This window comes from Chiloscyllium plagiosum, unplaced genomic scaffold (assembly GCF_037043375.1).
Source record: "Chiloscyllium plagiosum isolate Xiang-an unplaced genomic scaffold, Cpla_swu_hap1 HiC_scaffold_11, whole genome shotgun sequence".
In the NCBI taxonomy this organism is placed as follows: Eukaryota; Metazoa; Chordata; class Chondrichthyes; order Orectolobiformes; family Hemiscylliidae; genus Chiloscyllium; species Chiloscyllium plagiosum.
The window spans coordinates 47418644-47438899 of NW_028270149.1; the positions used below are offsets into that span (position 1 = coordinate 47418644).

Consider the following 20256-nt stretch of genomic DNA (forward strand, 5'->3'; position numbering starts at 1 on the left):
TGTTATGTTACTATGAGTTTTTATTATATGGTGTTGCATGACAGCAAGATATGGCTGGATGAAGGTAAAAATCTGCAGCTATACTGGTCTAATATAAAATATAAATTAAGGCATTTAATGTAGTTGCCAGTGGGCAGCAGCATTAATTTGTGAAGTGTTATAATCTTGTGCTATATTTAAGGATAAAAGCTATGAAAAGTGAAAAGATTAAGTTAATTAGTCATTTACTCCAATGGTTTTTAGGATTATTTTTATGAGTTGCTATGCTGTCAGATTTGTTCACGAAACAAGCATCACGCAGTAGTAAATAAATGGCTGTGAAATGCTTTAGGATATTTTAAGACTGTGAAAAGCACAGAATAAATGCAACTTTATTCTTTCCAGAGTGCAGAGGCTGATCTTTTGACTTCTGATCAAACTGAACATGGTACAATAGATGGGATCTCATCAAGACTGATGTAGCTTCATTGCTTTATCTTTTGACACAAGTTAGACTCTTTTATATGCAAGGGAATATTTTATTTGCCTCCTGTTTGACCATATGTTTTTGATGGTCAAACAGAATATCCACAAAAATATCGGATCCTTTAATCTGCAATGTTATCCAAAGCACATGATTGTTTGACATGTACTTGACAATTTTGTGGTATCTCACTATTATCACAAGTGTGTACTATTCATGAATTTCATCCGCTGTCTGGAACCATCCCTTCTAGGTCCCCGTGCACTATTGCACATTGGTTAGAATATTATTATCTAAATTTATGTCATCCATCTACTTGGGCAACTTGAACAATATTCTGATCTCAGGCCATTTACAACTACAGAGGAATCTACATTATCCATTCCTGCTAACATGGCATTTGCCTTTTTCTTAACTGCCAACTGAACCTGCTTGTTAACCTCAACAGAATCCAGAGTAGGAAATGTGTTGCTGGAAAAGCGCAGCAGGTCAGGCAGCATCCAGGGAACAGGAGAATCGACGTTTCGGGCATAAGCCCTTCTTCAGGAAGGGCTTATGCCCGAAACGTCGATTCTCCTGTTCCCTGGATGCTGCCTGACCTGCTGCGCTTTTCCAGCAACACATTTCCAGCTCTGATCTCCAGCATCTGCAGACCTCACTTTCTCCTCAAAGAATCCAGAGTAGGACTCCTAAGGCACTTTATGCCTCAGATTTCTGAAGTCTTTCCTCATTTGGAAAATAGTGCCTCTGCTCTTCCTACCAAACCTCACATTGTGTTTCATCTGTCACTTCTTTGCACATTCTCCTCAGCTGTCCAAGTCCTTCTAATACCTGTCCCTCCATTTATACTTGTGTCATCTGCAAACTGAACAATAATGACCTCTGTTCCTTCATCCAGATCATTGCTCCATATTTGCTGTTGGCCTGAGTACTTACAGAATTTTGTTCTATCGATTTTACAGCAATTATAACAAAGTCTAGCTATTTTAGCCATAAAACAATGAAGCATGTGCTGACCTTGGAGGGGTTCCAGAGAACAGATCCTGGGAATGAAGGATTTGTCATGTGAGGAGCAGTTGAGGATGCTGGTCTTTACTCAATAGAGTTCAGGAGGATGAGGGGGAACTTCACTGAAACTTAACATACTGAGGGGCCTGGACAAAGTGAAGAGATTACCTTTTAGAGCTGAGATGAGGAGCCATTTTTCAGCGAGAGTGTGATTAATCTGTTACAGAAGGCTGTAGACATCAACCTATTAAGTGTATTTAAGACAGAAATAGATAGGTTCTTGATTAATAAGGGGATCAAAAGTTATGAAGAAAAGGCAGGAGAACAGGGTTGAGAAACACATCAGCAACGATCAAATGGTAGAGCAGACTTGATGGGTTGAATGGCCTAACTCTGCTCTGACATCTTATGGAGAAAGAAACAAGATAGACTAGTAGGAATTCATAAACTATCACATGGATTGACTGCCTACAGATGGTGTGCTTTTTGAACAAAGTAGAATGTAGCTTCAAATACAAATTCACCTCAGATGTGTGTGTCTGTGCATGAGAGAGAGACAGTGAGTGAGAGAAAAAATGAGTGTGATGGAATAGATGCCTGTGGGAGGGTGTGCACATGGATGAGAGTGTAGGGTGTGTGTGTCTGAGAGAGGGTCTGCATGAGTGAGAGTATATGTAAGAGTGTGTGTATGTGTGAGAGTGTATAGTGTATTGGAGTCACCTGTAGTGTGACATGAACCCAAGTTTCCGGTTAAGCCCATCCTCATGGGTACTGAACTTGGCTATCTGGCCACTCTGCGTTGTTGTATATGCCGAAGTCCACCTTGGAGGATGGTCACCCAAAGATCTGAGGCCAAATGTCCCTGACTGCTGAAGTGTTCCCAACTGGGAGGAATATCCCTGTCTGCCGATTGTTGCACGGTGTCCATTCATCCGTTCTCGTAGAGTCTGCTTGGTCTTGCCAATGTACCATGCCTCAGGGCATCCTTGTCTGCAGCATATGAGATAGACAATATGGGCCGAGTCACAAGTACCTGCCCTGTATATGGAGAGTGGTGTCCTCACCCATATAATGGTGGTATCCATGTTAAACTTTGGCATGTCTTGCAGTGGCTGTCATGACAGGGTTGTATGGTGTTGTGGTCTATGTTGTCCTGAAGGCTTGGCAGTTTTCTGCAAACAATTGTCTGTTTAAGGTTTGGTACTTATTTAAAAAGGCAAGAAGTGGAAGCATAGACAAAGTTTTGGTGAGGTGCTCATCTTCATTGATAATGTATTGCAGGCTGTGAAGAACATAGCGGAGTTTCTCCACTCCCAGGAAATACTAGACAAAGGGTACCCTATCGGTCATATGCAGTGTCTGTCTCCTGAGGTCGTCATTAGTTTCTCACTGTGGCATGTCAGAACTGGCAATCAATGAGTTGATCATTGTATCTTGTTCTTGAGTGTGTCTGTCATGTTCCTCATCAGAGCAGATCCTGTGTATGTGTAGGGGTTGTCAGTTTTAATATGTTTAGGGTGGAAGCTTGAGAAGTGCAGCATTGTGAGGTTATCCATGGGTTTGCAGTTGAGTGAGGTACTGAGGTGCCCATCCTTGGAGATGTGCATATCCAATAATGAGACAGATACTAAAGAGTAGTCCATGGTAAGTCTGATGGTGGGATGAAACTTGTTGATATCACTGTAGTTGTTTCAGTGACTCCTCACCATGGGCCCAGAGGAAGAGAATCATTGCTGTATGACATTGGTTGAAGGTCCTGTGCAGCAAAGAAGTCTTGTTCGACCTTGTGCATGAGAATGTTGGCATATTGGGGTGCAAATTTGGTCCCATTGGCCATTCTGTCTGTATGAAGAACTGGTTGTCAAAAGGGGAAGACGTTGTGGTCAAGCATGAAGCAGATAATTGTAGGATAGTGCTCAGAGATTGGCAGTGGTTGGTATTGAGTGCTGAGGTTGTTGCAGCAATGTTGTCATCATGGGGAATGCAGGTGTAGAGTGCTGAAACTTCCATTGTGACGAGGAATGTTTTGGGATTAACTAGTCCATGGGTACTTGAGTTTCTGTAAGAAATTTGTCGTGTCATGACAGAAGCTGAGGGCCCTCTGTACAATGGGTTTCAAGATGCCCTCGACATAGCCAGAGAGGTTCTCACACTGGGTTCAGTTGCCTGACACAATGGTATGTCCAGGTGTGTTCACTTTGTCTATCTTTGGAAGGCAGAAGTCCAGTACTTGAGAAGTACATGGGATGAGACTGTGTCAGGATCCCTGAAGGACTAGATCAAGTCTTGATCAATCTGTTTAGTTCACAAGTGCGTTCTTTGGTCAGACCGGTTAGTAGTTCCCTGTAGTGTTCCTGGCTGTTCAGTTGTCGGTACACTTTCTTGCAATAATCCATTCTACACTGAATGACGATGGATCCTCCTTTGACCACTAGTGAACTATATACTTCATCTCTCTCCTCACCTCACTCACACGTACACACACAGTCTATGGGGTGAATTTGTATTTGCAGATACATTCTATTTTGTTCAAAAAACAATCTTAGGCAGTCAATCGATGTGATATTTTAGAAATTCCTACTTCAGAAACAAAACCAATCTGATTCAAGAGTGGAATATACACAGGCTAACTTCACACTTTAATCATGATTTGGAGATGCCAGTGTTGGGCTGGGGTGTACAAAGTTAAAAATCACACAACACCAGGTTATAGTCCAACAGTTTAATTGGAAGCACACCAGCTTTCAGAGTGTCGCTCCTTCATCAGGTGGTAGTCACTACCACTTCACTACGCTACCACCTGATGAAGGAGTGACACTGCAAAAGCTAGTGTGCTTCCAATTAAACCTATTGGATTATAACCTGGTGTTGTGTGATTTTTAACTTTTCACACTTTAATGCATTGTCTGAGCTGGGATACCATTTTTTAAAATAAAACCTTAAGTTATCTCAGGAATGTGACTTTAAAGTAGTACTGGGATTTACATATTAATGAATCAAAACCTGCAACCCATTCTAAAAGATGAAAGATTTAACAGTAATCTAGGTTTGTTCAATACTGTAAGTAATCTAATCTAATCTCACATCAGTTGTATGAGACTCTGATCTTTTGCTGTCAATTCTGTACCCTATGATTCTACTCCAGTAGCTACCTGCCAAAGGAGCAGCACTTCAAATCCTTGTATTTTCAAATAAACCTATTGAACTATAACCTGGCGTTGTGAGATTTTTAATTTTGCTCACCCCAATCCAACACCAGCATCTCCCCATTATTGATACAAGCCATTTCTTATTCTTTGCAGAAGTAGTACAACTGCAGCAAGAGGCAGAAACCTGGGATTTCAGAGAGTTACCCCTCCGGTAACTGGTACATTGACCTGCACTACCAATGCATGGCTTAAATAGCCCACTGAAAAGGAGACTATGGTTTTGGAGTCTGCAAATGTCAGTTACCTTGTGAGAGAGTGTACTGTAATCAAACAAAGTTAAAAAAAATCACAACACCAGGTTATAGTCCAACAGGTTTAATTGGAAGCACACTAGCTTTCAGAGCGTTGCTCCTTCATCAGGTGGTAGTGGAGGGCTCAATCCTAACACACAGAATATACAGCAAAAGTGTGTGTGCGTCCGTATGTATAGGAGTGCCTGTGTGAGAGAGTGTGTATGTTGTATATAGTGCAATGGTGGTCACCTGTAATGTGACATGACCCAAAGTCCCAGTTGAGGCCCTCCCTATGGGTACCGATAGGGAGGGCCTCAACCGGGACCTTGGGTTCATGTCACATTACAGGTGACCACCATTGCACTACACACACACAGGCACTCCTATACACACATACAGACACCCACACATACCCTTACTGACATACTCCCACACACCCCCCTCACAGAATTAAGACACTCTGCACTCACTCCACACACTTTCTCACACAACCCCCAACCCAGACAGACACGCACAGACAGACAAAGACCCACATGCACACATTTTGTGGGGTGAATTTGTACTTGCAGGGTTACATTGTACTTTGCTCAAAAACTGCATGAATTCATGTAAAACTCCATTATCTCACTTTTTAAGATTAGAATCAATCTAAACATCATGGCATAGACAGAGAACACAGGGGGCCAACACCTTCAACATATTGTCTAGCTATCGCCATTGTTAATAGCTAACCCGAGAATGCAACTTTTAAAAAGGTTTTGTGATTTTCACATGAAAGTGAAACTATCACGGTATTCTAACAGATGAAAGACTTAACTCAATTTTTCAAAGTATAATTTCAGTTACATCACACTAAATTTTTGCTATAAATTCTGTTAGGATTGAGCCCTCCACTACCACCTGATGAAGGAGCGACGCTCCGAAAGCTAGTGTGCTTCCAATTAAACCTGTTGGACTATAACCTGGTGTTGTGTGATTTTTAACTTTGTACATCCCAGTCCAACACCGGCATCTCCAAATCATATAATCAGTCATCGTTCAATTAATTTTACTTTTAATCCTTTGATCGTAAATTTACTTGAAACAGGTCTATTCCCAGCCCAATTAAACTGGCCCTTCTTCAGTTACGTCATTGAATGTGTTTTTCCGTGGTCTGAAACAGTTATTCTCTCAATACCATATGATATTTGATCTACGACTTCATTATTCGGATTCAAATCCAGCATTATATCCCTTTTCGGCACTGTTCAAGAAAGTTATTTTAAACACTTCAGAACGTATTGTTATTTCTCTCCCTCTCCTTTACGCTATTGCTTTTCCAGAATATATGTTAGTCTGGTAAGAAGACTGTGACAACTTTATCTTTTAATTAGGTCAATTAAAGTTTCATATTGCCACTATTCTCGAACCTGTGACATCCCTACCAATCTGCTTCTCTTTATCCTTACCGTAGCTAATATGACCTACAGAAAACCCTCATATTGACACCTGTTATTTCTCGCCACCAATTTTAAAAAGAATATATTTCGTACCTATGTTCTCCATAGCCAAAACTTAACCGGCCTCCTTTTATATATTCGCCTACCGTCAATTTCCGCCCCTCTCATTAACCAGAACCAATCTCTGAGTACCCCGTAAACGTGGTGTTGTTTTGTCAATTGCCTTTGGCCTCAGTGCGCAAACTCAGAACTTTTCCCTCTACCTACGTTTCCTGCTTCATAGTAGTACGCAGGCGCCAACGGTTGGCGGGGGTGCGCGCGCGCTGGTTTGAATATTCCGTCGTTTTGTTTTATCGGTGGCGCGGAGATGGCAGCCAGAGTGAACGGGAACGTGAAGATTCGGCCGAGACTGGCTAACGATGATGTGGAGCTTTTGCAGCAAGCGGTTGAATATTTTACTACTGGTAAGTGTGGGAAGCGGTTGCATCATTAAATTCTTTCAGTGAAGAGGTGAATCGAGATAAGCTTTGCGGCAGCGCTGGTCCCGACTAGTGAGGCTTCAGTCGCTCGGAGTGACTTGGGCATAAGACTGAGTTGAAACATTTATAAATAAGGGCAACATCTTGAAATTTTTCTTAAGGGCATGGGGAAGTTGGGGCTTATGATAATATCACAGCCTGCACCTTGATTCAATCTGAAGAAGTTGCAGCTTTAAAGAGTAGAGACATAGGAATACGTTTGTAGAAATTAATTCTCCAGAGGTAATCAAAGGCACGCAGGTGAATCTTTGCAGCAATGGGGAGATAAAAAGAAACTAGTAGAGGTTATATTGATGCTGCACTGGATTTGTGAACAGGATCACAACATGGGCCTAAAATATTATGTTCTGAACTGTCAGACTTAACATGAGCTGGCATTTAATAGGTTTACATAAGTTTAAAAAATGTATCTGCTATTGTCTTTATAACACCAATGTTATTTATTCAATATCATAAGCAGTAGTGTCATTTTTGAATAAGCTGTAAATTTCACTGGAGAGCAGGACTAAGGTATTCTGGCAAAGACAATTGTCAGTGGCTAAAGTTCGGGTGTTGGACGGAGTGCTTAGTAATTTTGAGAAGGATTAAGAGGAGCAGTGACCTCTGCTCAATAATACATGGTTGTTATTTTTATCAGAGTAACATTAATGACATGAATTTTCAAAGCCTCTCTGGCCACATGATCGGTGCCAGAAGACTGGACAACAGCTAATGGACTACTATTCAAGAAGGATGGTAGTGATAAATCAGGAAACTGTGGGCCTGTAAGTCAGTGGTAGGGAAAGTATTAGGAAAAAAAATGAGAGATAAAACTAATCTTCACTTGGGGATACCAGGATCAATCAAGGATCCTTAACATGGTTTTATCAGGGAGGTTATGTCCAGCCAATTTGATTGAACTTTTTGAGGTGGTGATTAGGTTTGTAAATGAAGGTACAGTAGTTGATGTAGTCTACATGGAACTCAGTAAGGTGTTTGATAAGGTCTCAGATGGCAGAGTGCTAAGACCCCATTGGATCCAAAATTGGGTTAATTGCAGGAGGCAGAGAATGATGATCAGAGTATTTTTGTAACTGGAATCCTGTGTCCAGTGGCATGTCACAGCATTTGGTGCTGGATCGCTTGTTTGAAATTTACATTAATGATTTAGACATGAATGTCTGAGTTACAATCAGTAAATTTGCAGTGACACTAAAATTAATGGTGTGAAAGATAAATAGTGAGGAGCAAGTCTTTGATTACAGGATAGTATAGGTGGGCTGGTCAGATGAATTGACCAGAGGAATTTAATCGTGAAAAGTGAGAGATGATGCATTTTGGGACAACTGACAAGGCAAGGAAACACACATTGATCCTAAGGAGTACAGAGGATCAGAGGGATCTTGGTGTTAATGCCAATAGATTCTTGAAGGTAGCAGGTAGAGAAGGTCGTGAAAGGGGCATATGGGATATTTATTAGTCAAGGCATTAAATACAAGAGCACAAGAGGTTATGATGGAACTGTATGTAATGTTCGTTCAGCCGCAACTTGACTGCCGTGTGCGATTCTGGCTGCCACATTATAAGATGTGATTGACATCCTCTCTCATGCAAGGAGACTCACCAGGATGTTGCCTGGGCTGGAACAATTCAACTACGAGGAAAGACTAGATAGCCTGGGGTTGTTTTCCTCAGAGTTGACAAGTAATCTGATTGAGGTGTACAATGTTATGAGGGGCATTTGTAAGCCAAGATAGATAGAAATTTTCCCATTATTAGTTGAGTCATTAACTGGAAGGTACAGTTTTAAGAGTTTAAAGGTGATATGAGGAAAAATGTTTCATTCAGAAAGTTATCTTAGTGTTTAAAAGAGTGGTAATAGCACAGCCTTCAAGTAATTTAAGCAGTACTTAGATGAGAACTTGAAATGCCCTAGCATATAATGCTATGAGCCAAGTGCTGAAAAATGGGATTTGATTAGATAGGTGCTTGATGACTTGCTCATGTTTGAGCAAGTTATCAAGTACCTATCTAATCAAATCCCATTTTTCAGCACTGGGCCCAGTCCTGAAGAAAGCTTACACCCGAAACGTAGACTTATCCACCTCCTGATGGTGCCTGGCCTGCTGTGTTCTTCTAACCTCCTGCCTGTCTATTTTGGATTCCAGCATCTGCAGTTTTTTCATCTCATTCCATACATGCACCACCCTCTGTATGAAGACGTTGTCTCTTAGGTCCCTTTTATATCTTTCCCCTCTCACCCTAAACCTATGCCCTCTAGTTCTGGGCTCCCCGACCCCAGGGAAAAGGCCTTGTCTATTTATCCACCCACTCATGATTTTATAAACCTCTGTAAGGTCACCCCTCAGTGTCCGATGCTCCACGGAAAATAGCCCCAGTATATTCAGCCTCTTCCCATGGCTGAAATCCACCAACCTTGGCAACATTCTTGTAAATCTTTTCTGAACCGTTTCGAGTTTCACAACATCCTTCTGATAGAAGGGAGATCAGAATTGCGCATTGTGTTCCAAAAGTGGCCTGACCAATGTCCTGTACAGATGCAACATGACCTCCCAACTCCTATACTCAATGCTCTGACCAATAAATGAATACATGATGGTTTAAAAACTGAAAATATTGGAAATTAAGAACTTGAGAAGAAATTGATCATGTAGTAAGAAGGGATTAAGAGAAAAGAGCAAGAACTTTCATGATCACGATGAGTTTAGTGAAGACAAGTTGTAACATTGAGAGGGAATTATGGAACAAAAGCTAGTGAAAGGAATGGTGACTATAGTTAAGTGGGTAGCTGAGAGTGGAGATAGTTTTAGAGTCATATTCATACAGTACAGAAACAGACCCTTTGGTCCAACTCATCCACGCCGACCAAGTTTCCCAAACTGAACTAATCCCACATGCCTGCGTTTGGCCCATAGCTCTCTCAACCTTTCCGATTTATGTACCTATCCAGAGGTCTCTTAAATGTTGTAACTGTACCTGAATCCACCACTTCCTCAAGTAGTTCATTTCACATACGAACCACCTTCTGTGTGAAAAAGTTGTCTGTCAGGTCCCTTTTAAATCTTTCTCCCTTCTCCTTAAAATATGCACCCTAGTTTTGAAATCACCCACCCTAGGGAAAAGACCTTTGCTATTCACCTTGTCTATGCCCCTCATGATTTTATAAACTTCTAAGGTCATCCCGCAATGTCCAACATTCCAGTGGAAAAAGTCCAATCCTGTTCATCCTCCATTCTCAGCAACATCCAGGTAAATCTTTTCCGAACCCTTTCCAATTTAATACTGTCCTTCCTACAGCAGGGCAACCAGAACTACCCCCAGCACTCCAAAAGTGGCCTCACCAATCTCGTGTACAACCTCAACATGAAGTCCCAACTCCTATGTTCAGTGGTCTGAGCAATGAAGACAAATGTGTTCAATGCCTTCTTAACCACCTTGTCAATCTGTGATGCAACGAATTATGTACCTGAACCCCTCGGTCTCTCTGTTCAACATCACCACCCAGGTCTCCAATATTAACTGTGTAAGTCCTGCACTTGTTTATACCTACCTCACATTTATACAAATTAAACTCCATCTGATACTCCTCAGCCCATTGGCCCAGTTGATGAAGATTCTTTTATAATTGTAGTAATCTTCTTCACAGTCGACTGCAACACCAATTTTGGTGTCATCTGCAAACTTAGCAACCATGCCTCCCAAATTCTCACCCAAAATTGTTTGTTTGTATAAGTGACAAACCAAAGTGGACTCAGCACCAGTCCCTGCGGAACACTGCTGGTCACAGGCCTCCAGTCCAAAACACAGTCCTCCACCACCATCCTCTGCCTCCTACTGTCTAGACAACTTTGTATCTAAAATTCTTCTGATGTCTTAGAATGAAAATTTGAAGAAGCTGGAATGACAAGAGTGATTGTCATTTTTAAGAGGATAGAAACTTGGAATTGCTGCTGTTCAAATTATTTTGAGTATGCAGATTTAACTAGGTTTAGATTTATTACACTGAATGATAGGGTACAATATTCAGTACAAGTTGATTTGTTTTAACTAAGTGTATACAGTTTTTCATTTAGTGAATTGAATAAATGGTGATTTCAGTCAATTAGTTTTGCCCTATGGCTTTACTGCATGAGGATAGAATGTTTAATTAAGGTTTGTTAAAAATAAAAGCAATTTTAATCTTTAACTGTACCATTGGCAATTTAGCCAAGCTTTCTAAACAGCATCATAATTGAAAGTGTTTTTAGAATGTCTCTGGCATTGACTGTAATGTCGATCCACTTGCCTGCTCAAGCAGGGGCTCTCTCAGGTCTTCCTGCTATGTTAGAAAACTTGCTTTACGTCCCACTTGTAATGTGCATGTCTTTAGATTAGATTAGATTACATTACATTACATTACAGTGTGGAAACAGGCCCAACAAGTCCACACCGACCCGCCGAAGCACAACCCACCCATACTCCTACATTTACCCCTTACCTAACACTACGGGCAGTTTAGCATGGCCAATTCACCTGACCTGCACATCTTTGTGACTGTGGGAGGAAACCGGAGCACCCGGAGGAAATCCACGCAGACACTGGGAGAACGTGCAAACTCCACACAGTCAGTCGCCTGAGGCGGGAATTGAACCCGGGTCTCTGGCGCTGTGAGGCAGCAGTGCTAACCACTGTGCCACCGTGCCGCCCGTCTTCTCTCAATAAAAATTCTCTGTGTAAATTAGTGAAAAGCAATAGACACAATGGGCCAATTTCTGTCTGTGTTCTTTGTTACCTATGAAAGGTGGTCTGTTACTTAGTGCAGAATTAGGTCAAATATCATCTGCCTTTGTTTGATTCTCTCAAAAGTATATCTCTATTGGTACCTCTTGTAACAAAACCATGAATCCATTTATAAAGAATAAGTATATGACTTTGGTGGGTTGGATTCAGTTTCTATGCATTTGTACCGAATATTTCAAAATAGAAATGTGTGACTTGGACACAGAATATTCTTCTTATTAAGTGATAATCCTTGAACACTTCCCCATGCCAAGCACCAAAATCTCTTTAACATTAACATTAAAGTTGTACTTCCAAGTATTGTTATGAAGGTGTAAGGGGTACTGTACCTTTAAGAGTGTGGAAAAGCTGGCAAGGACTTAGAGAAGCACCCAGACTACTGGAAAATTTAAAATGTAACATTTGGTCAAACAGCTGGATTAGATGGATTGCCTGGATACAAAAACAAATTCAAATTTGACCAATTAGTTTAAATTATGCCCCAAGATACCAAACTCTAGTCAAATTTGAATTAGGTATTTTGATAATATTAAAACCAATGCAACAATCCGATGCTTTAGGGTATAAAACTGGGAAAATATTGAACTGTTGAAGGCGAACTGCCAAGCCACCAACATATACAGACTGCCCACAGAACAGCTCTCTTAAAGGTACCTGTACCTATCAGTGACCTGTGAAACAGAATCTCTAAGAAGAAAAGAAGACAGAGGAAAATACCGAGGACTGTCGGCAAACTGACTGACTGATTCTGAAACATGATTATATACTTTTTTGGTAAATCTTAATCGGGATTTGAACTTGAACTTGAGAAGTTGCAACTTAGTCAGCAAAGTTGAGTTAACAGGATGGAGATTAAAAGAGAAGAAAGTGATATGAACAAATATGTCAAAATTCTGCCACATTTTGATGTGAAAGATGTTGAAGCCTTCTTTATTTCATTTGAATAATTGGCTCGGCAGATGGAGTGGTCCGAGTGGTAATGCTAATTCAGACTAAACTGGTGGGCAGAGCTAGTGAGGTATTTGTCACGTTGTTAGATGAGGGGTCAAGATATTATGAAGAGGTCAAACAGGCTCTTTTAAGTGCTTATGAATTGGTACCACGCGCATATATACAGTGGTTCAAAAACATAAAGAAGGAACCAGGTCAGACTTGTGTTAATTTCAAAAGAATTAGACATAGTCATTTTGATAGATGGATGCATGCTTTAAAAATTGATAGGACCTTTGAGGCTCTAAGAGATTATTCTGCTGGAGGAGTTTAAAAACTCACTCCCAAAGATGTTAAGCATTCACCTGGAGGAATAGAAAGTTCAGGAATTGAGAAGGGCAGCAGAATTAGCAGGTGAGTACATGTTGGTGCATAAGGCAAGCTTCCAGCCAGAACTTCTTCCTGTGAAGGATCGAAGTTGGAAGAAGGGCAGATCCTACACTACGAAAGAAAGAGTGGAGAATACTGGAAAGAATTTACCACAGGTTAAAAAAGGATGCTCAAGATGGTGGAAAGGAGGTAAAAGGCCTCAGATGTTTCCACTGTGATAAAGTGGGACACTTGAAGTTACAGTACTGGTCGTTAAAGAAAGGCTCTGTGAGAATGGATGTGGTAAAAGAAGCTAAGCCAGTGGTATTAGTGAAGGTAGTAAAAGAGACCCCAAGAACAGCCGAGGAGCTGCAGAAGAGTGCATAGCCTAGGTGGGCTGGGTATGGATTAGTACCTGATCTCTACAAAGAATTCACCTCTGTGGGTAAAGTTTACCCAGAAAGAATGGGGGAGAAAGACAAGAAGTTATAATTTTGAGAGATACAGGATCTTACCAGTCGCTGATAGTAGTGGATAAGCTAATATACACTCTTTTTGATCTGTTACTCAAGAGTGTGGTAATTTCTGGGACAGAAATTTAACGTTCCGCAATGTAAGATCAGGTTGGAGTGCCAACTCAAGACTGGGGAAGTTACAGTGGGAATGATTGACAGAGTGTCAGTTCCAGGAATCCAGCTTATTCTTGGGAATGATTTGGTAGAGTCCAAGGTGGGAGTGACACCCCTAGTTGTGGAGAAACCCAAGGAAGACCAAGAAACTGCGGAATTAAAACAGAAATATCTGTGTAGCAACTAGATCACAAATTCATAAGTTGCAGCACGAAGCAAAAACTAAAGAGAAAGCTGAAGGAGTTGAGGTTCAGTTAGTGGGCACCCTGTTTGACGTAACAGTGCAGGAAGAACCTGAACAGGCAGATGGTGAGACTGAAGTGTTTACTCCTGAAAGGCTAAGGCTAAGAGTGTTCCAAAAGTGGACCAACCAATATCCTGTACAGCTGCAACATGACCTCCCAACTCCTGTTCTCAATACTTTGACCAATAAAGGAAAGCATACCAAACGCCGCTTTCACTATCCTATCTACCTGCGACTCCACTTTCAAGGAACTATGACCCGGCATTCCAAGGTCTCTTTGTTCAGCAACATGCCCAAGGACCTTGCATATGTCCTGCTAAGATTTGCTTTCCCAAAATGCAGCACCTCGCATTATTCTAAATTAAACTCCACCTGCCACTTCTCAGCCCATTGGCTCATCTGGTCCAGATCCTGTTGTAATCTGAGGTAACCCTCTTCGCTGTCCACTACACCTTCAATTTTGGTATCATCTGCAAACTTACTAACTATACCTCTTATACTCACATCCAAATAATTTATATAAATGACGAAAAGTAGTGGACCCAGCACCGATCCACCACCCTCTGTCTTCAACCCTTGAGCCAGTTCTGTATCCAAATGACTAATTCTCCCTATATTCCGTGAGATCTATCCTTGCAAACCAGTCTCCCATGGTGAACCTTGTTGAATGCCTTACTGAAGTCCAGATAGAGCATGTCTACTGCTCAGCCCTCATCAATCCTCTTTGTTACTTCAAAAAATCCAATCAAGTTTGTGAGACATGATTTCCTACACACAGCCATGTTGACTATCCCTAATCAGTCCTCGCCTTTCCAAATACATGTACATCCTGTCCTTCTGGATTCCCTCCAATAACTTGCCCACCGCCGATGTCAGGCTCACCGGTCTGTAGTTCACTAGCTTGTCCTTACCACCTTCCTTAAGTAGTGGCACCACGTTAGCCAACTTTCAGTCTTCCGGCACCTCACCTGTAACTATTGCTAATGCAAATATCTCAGCAAGAGGCCCAGCAATCACTTCCCTACATTCCCACGGAATTCGAGAGATCAGGTCCTGGGGATTTATCCACTTCTTTGCATTTCAAGACATCAGCAGTTCCTCCTCTAGTATGGATGTTTTCCCGAGAGGATGACGTGTTAGTACTGTTACCAGTGATAGGTGATCCTTTCAAAGCCAGGTTTAGTCGTCTCCATCAATTGAGTAAAAATTGAATCAGGTGAACTATCTAGTAAAGATGCCAGATAGAAAAATAAGGTATTGGATATGTCATGTGAACATGTTGAAACTGTATTATACTAGAGAGAAAGAACTGAAGAAGCAGGTGTGAGTTACTGCCCCGTAGAGTGAGGAATCAAATCCAGATGATGTAGATTTTGATGTGCCTCAAAATAGTTTAAAAAATGAAGAAGTACTTGAGGAATAGGATGGTTAGTAAATTATCTGTCTCAGGAGAGAGAACGCAGTTGAAAGGTTTGTTACTACAGTATCAGGACATAGGTAAGTATTAGATGGGGAGGACTAATGCTATTGTACATGAAGTAGATGTAGGGAATACTGCTCTGATAAAACAACACCCCTATCGACTTAATCTTTTCAAAGCCAGATAGGTTCAGAAGGAGATGGAAGCCATGCTTAATGAGGATATCATTAAACCTAGCCAGAGCAAGTGGAGTTCACCGATCATCTTAGTTCCCAAACCGGACAGGACTGAACGATTCTGCATGGATTATCGGAAGGTCAACGTTGTTACAAAACCGGACTCATATCCATTTCTAACATTGGAGGACTGTATCGAGAGAGTCGGACATGCCAGTTACATCACCAAGTTGGACCTAATGCGTGGTTACTGGCAGGTACCTTTATCAGAGACCGCGAAATAAATTTCTACATTTGTAACCCCAAATGGGCTACATCAGTTTAAAGTGATGCCCTTTGGAATGAAGAATGCACCTGCTGCATTCCAAAGACTCATGAACAGAGTTGTGGCTGGGTCAACAAACTGTGCAGTCAATTTGGACAGTGTAGTGATCTTTAGCAAGTCCTGGAAAGATCACATAATACAGTTGGCAGTGTTCTTTGAACGACTACGTGAAGCAAAACTAGTAATAAACTTGAACAAAACTGAATTCGTGAAAGCAGAGGTAACCTTTTTGGGACATAACATCGGTCATGGAAGGTTGACCCCACGGAATGCAAAGACGAAGTCCATCAAGGAATTTTCACAACTGACCTCGAAGAAAGAGATGTTTCGATTCTTGGGACTCAGCAGATTCTATCGGAAGTTTGTTCCAAACTTCAGCAGTATAGTGGCACCGCTAACTGATTTGCTGAAGAAGAACACATTGTTCAGTGGACAGGACAATGCCAGGAGGCATTCGATCATTTGAAAAAAAATTAACCACTGCACTAGTTTTAAAATTGCCTTTTAAACATTTTAAAATTGCCATCGACGCTAGTGACATAGGAGTTGGAGCTGTACTCCTACAGGAAGATGAGGATGGGATTGAACTGTCAGATGGTTACTTTTCAAAGAAGCTCAACATCCACCAGAGGAAATACTGTTGCTCGATAAAGAACTACTGATTTTGGTACTGACCTTACATTTTAATGTGTATGTCACAAACAATGTGTCGGAGATGGTTTTGTACACCAATTACAATCCTTTTACATTCTTAGAACACTTTAAAGACAAGAATATGAGACTATTTTGTTGGAGTATTATGTTATAGATTTTTAATTTAAAAGTAGTACATGTTGCTGGTTGTAAGAATGTAAGTGCAGATGCATTATCACGAACTTAACTGATAAAGTATAGATAAGATTAATCTATTCAATGTTTTATATATATGGGAAGAAGTTACGGTGAACTTAGGTTAAAGTTATCTGTATGTTATGGTAATGTGTTGAAAGAATCGAACAAAATGAAGCCATCTTTTGATTATGATGGTTCATTTTTTTCTTAAGGGGAAGGTGTTATGTAAGGTTTAAGAGAGGGTGAAAAGTTGGCAAGGACTTCAAGAAGCACACAGTGTAATGGAAAATTTAAAATATTCCATTTGGTTGAACAGCTAGATTAGCTGGATACAAAAACCAATTCTAATTCGGCCAATTATGCCTCAAGATACCAAACTCAATGAAGTTTTGAATTTATTATTTTGACAATATTAAAACCGATTAAACGATCCGATGCTTTGGGGTATAAAACCAGGAAAAAAATTGTATAGTTGAGGGAGAATTCAGGAGGGAGTGGGGGTTATTGAGAGGAGTTACAGGGAGGTAGTTACTCCACAGCCACATGAAGGTAGATGGGTCACCATCAGGTCTAGGAAAGGGAACTGGCAGGAGTTTCAGGGATCTCCTGGGGGGGTGCAAATTTGCTAATGCTCTTCGGGGGAGTTTAAACTAATGCAGCATGGGGATGGGAACTTGAATTGTAGTTCCAGTGTTGAGGGTGGTGGTTGAGGGTAGTGAGGTCAGGGATAGGTTTACAAGGTCATGAGAGGGCCCCAGCAATCAGAATATTGGTTTGAAATGTGTGTACTTCATTGCCAGGAGCATCCGGAATAAGGTGGGTGAACATGCAGCATGGGTTGCTACCCAGGATTTCAATATTGTAGCCATTTCAGAGACATGGTGAGAGGAGGGACAGGAACGGTTGTTGCCGATTCCGGGATTTAGATGTTTCAGCAAGAACAGAGAAGATGTTAAAAGAGGTGGGCGTGCGGCATTGTTAAACAACGGTAGTATTACAGTGGTTGAAATAATGTTTGCGGACTCATCCACTGAGGTAGTTTGGGCTAAGGTTAGAAACAGGAAAGGAGAGGTCACTCTGTTTCACGTTTTCTATAGGCCTCTGAGTTGTTCCAGGGATGTAGAGAAAAGGATAGCAAAGATGATTCTCAATAGGAGCGAGAGTAATAGGGCAGTTGTTATGGGGGACCTTAACTTTCCCAATGTTGACTGGAAAAACTATAACTTCAGTACATTAGATGGGTCAGTTTTTGTTCAGTGTGTGTAGGAAGGTTTTCTGACACAGTATGTAGACAGGCCAACAAGGGGAGATGCCATATTAGATTTGGTATTGGGGACTGAAATGGTACTGGGGAATGAAATGATAATGGATTTTGAAGTAGGTGAGCACTTTGGCATAGTGACCATAATTTCGTTATGTTTATAATAACAATGGGCAGGTATATACCGAAGGGAAAGAGGTATATCTGGGGGAAAGGCAATTATGATGCGATTCGGCAAGATTTAGGATTTATCGGATGGGGAAGGAAACTTCAGGGGATCGACACTCTTGAAATATTGAGCTTATTCAAGGAACAGCTACTGTGGGTCCTTGATAAGTGTATACCTATCAGGCAGGGTGGTAGTTGTCGAGAGAGGGGGCCATGATTTACTAAAGTTGAAACTCCTGTCAAGAGGAAGAAAAAGGCTTATGTGAGGATGAGGTGTGAAGGTTGAGTTATGGGGTTTGAGAGTTATGTTAGCCAGAAAAGATCTAAAGAGAGGGCTAAGAAGAGCAGGAGAGGACATGAGAATTCATTGGCGGATAGGATCAAGGAAAACCCCAAGGCTTTCTGTAGGTATATCAGGAATAAAAGAATGGCTAGAGTAAGATTAGGGCCAATCAAAGATAGTAGTGGAAAGTTGTGTGTGGAATCTGAGGACATAGGGGAAGCTCTTCATGAAAACTTTTCATCAGTATTTACATTGGAAAAGGGCAATGTTAGTGAAAATACAGAGATATAGGCTACAAGATTAGGTGGGATTGAGGTTGACAAAGGGGAGGTTTTAACAATTTTGGAAGACCTGAAAGTAGATAAGACCCCTGGGTAGGATAGGATTTATCCTCCGATTCTCTGAGAAGCCAGGGAGGAGATTATAGAGCCTTTGGCTTCGATCTTTAGGTCATCATTGTTGACAGGTTTAGTGTCAGAAAACTGGAGGATAGCAAATGTTCTCTTGTTTAAGAAGGGGAGTCAAGACAAGCCTGGTAATTATAGGCCAGTGAGGCTTACTTTGGTTGTGGGTAAGATAGGATTTATGATTGAGTTCTTTGAGAAGGTGACAAAACAGGCGGATAAAGGCAAGGAGGTTGGTGTGGTGTAAATGGACTTCAGCAAAGCATTTGATAAGGTTCCACATGGTAGACTATTGCCCAAAATATGGAGCCTTGGGATTGAAGGTGATTTAGTGGTTTGGAATAGAAATTGGCTAACTGAAAGAAGACAAAGGGTGGTGGTTGATGGGAAATATTCATCTTGGAGCTCAGTTATCAGTGGTGTGCCACAAGGCTCTGTTTTTGGGGCCACTGCTGTTTGCCATTTTTATAAATGATGTGGAGGTGGACATAGAAGATTGGGTTAGTAAATTTGCAGATGACACCTAAGGTAGGCAGAGTTGTGGATAATGCTGAAAGATGCTGTGGGTTTCAGAGGGACATAGGTAAGATGCAAAGCTGGGCTGAGAAGTGACAAATGGAGTTTAATGCAGAAAAGTGTGAGGTAGTTCACTTCGGAAAAAGTAACAGAAATGCAGAGTACTGGGCGAATGGGAAAACTTCTTGGCAGTGTAAATGAACAGAGATCTTTGTGTCCAGGTGCATAAATCCCTAAAAGTTGCCACCCAGATTGATAGGGTTGTTCAAAAGGCATATGGTGTGTTGGTGTGTATTGTAGGGGAATTGAGTTTCGGAGCCACGAGGTCATGCTTCAGCTGTACAAGGTGCTGGTATGGCCTCACTTGGATTATTGAGTATAGTTCTGATCACCACATTATAGGAAGGATGTGGAAACTTTGGAAAAGGTTCAGAAGAGATTTACTAGGATGTTGCCTAGTATGGAAGGAAGGTCTTATGAGGAAAGGCTGAGGGAACTGAGGCTGTTTTTTGTTGGAGGGAAGAAGGTTGAGAGGTGACTTAATCAAGACATATAAGATAATCAGAGGGTTAGGTAGGGTGGACAGTGAGAGCCTTTTTCCTCGGAAAGTGAGGGGTGATCAATTTAGGACAGATATCAAGGGTGATTTCCTACTCAGTAGTAGGGGCGTGGAATGGCCTACCAGTGACACTTGTAGACTCACCAACGTTGAGGGCATTTAAATGGGTATTGGACATACACATGTATAATAATGGAATGGTGAAGGTTAAATGGGCATCAGATTAATTTCACAGGTCGGCATAACATCGAGGGCCAAAGGGCCTGAACTGCGCTGTGACGTTCTATGTTCTGACTGCCAAGCCACCAACATACACAGACTGCCCGCAGAACAACTCTTTTAAAGGTACCTTTATCAATAAATGACCTGTGAAACAGAATCCTTAAGAAGAAAAGAAGACAGAGGAAAATACAAAGGACACTTGGCAAGCTGACTGGTCTTGAAACGTGATTTTTTTTTTGGTAAATTGTA

General features: G+C 41.3%; 1 protein-coding gene and 1 long non-coding RNA gene across 3 annotated transcripts in view; one reads left to right on the forward strand and one right to left on the reverse strand.

Annotated features, from left to right (window-relative positions):
- LOC148148793 (uncharacterized) overlaps nt 1-6563 on the reverse strand; it is a 112844-nt gene extending 106281 nt beyond the window's left edge. The window contains exons 1-2 of one of the 2 annotated variants that reach the window (XR_015758655.1): nt 6499-6563; nt 1481-1715 (exon numbers count right to left, since the gene is read on the reverse strand). This is a non-coding gene — a long non-coding RNA (uncharacterized LOC148148793). The remainder of the gene's footprint in view (nt 1-1480; nt 1716-6498) is intronic. The other variant, XR_015758656.1, reaches the window with a different exon arrangement.
- Nucleotides 6564-6685: 122 nt separating this feature from the next.
- The window catches only part of cenpi (centromere protein I), a 139186-nt gene continuing 125615 nt past the window's right edge, over nt 6686-20256 (forward strand). The window contains exon 1 of the mRNA XM_043704738.2: nt 6686-6816. Within this exon, the coding sequence (XP_043560673.2) occupies nt 6720-6816 (97 nt within the window). The 5' untranslated portion in view covers nt 6686-6719. The remainder of the gene's footprint in view (nt 6817-20256) is intronic.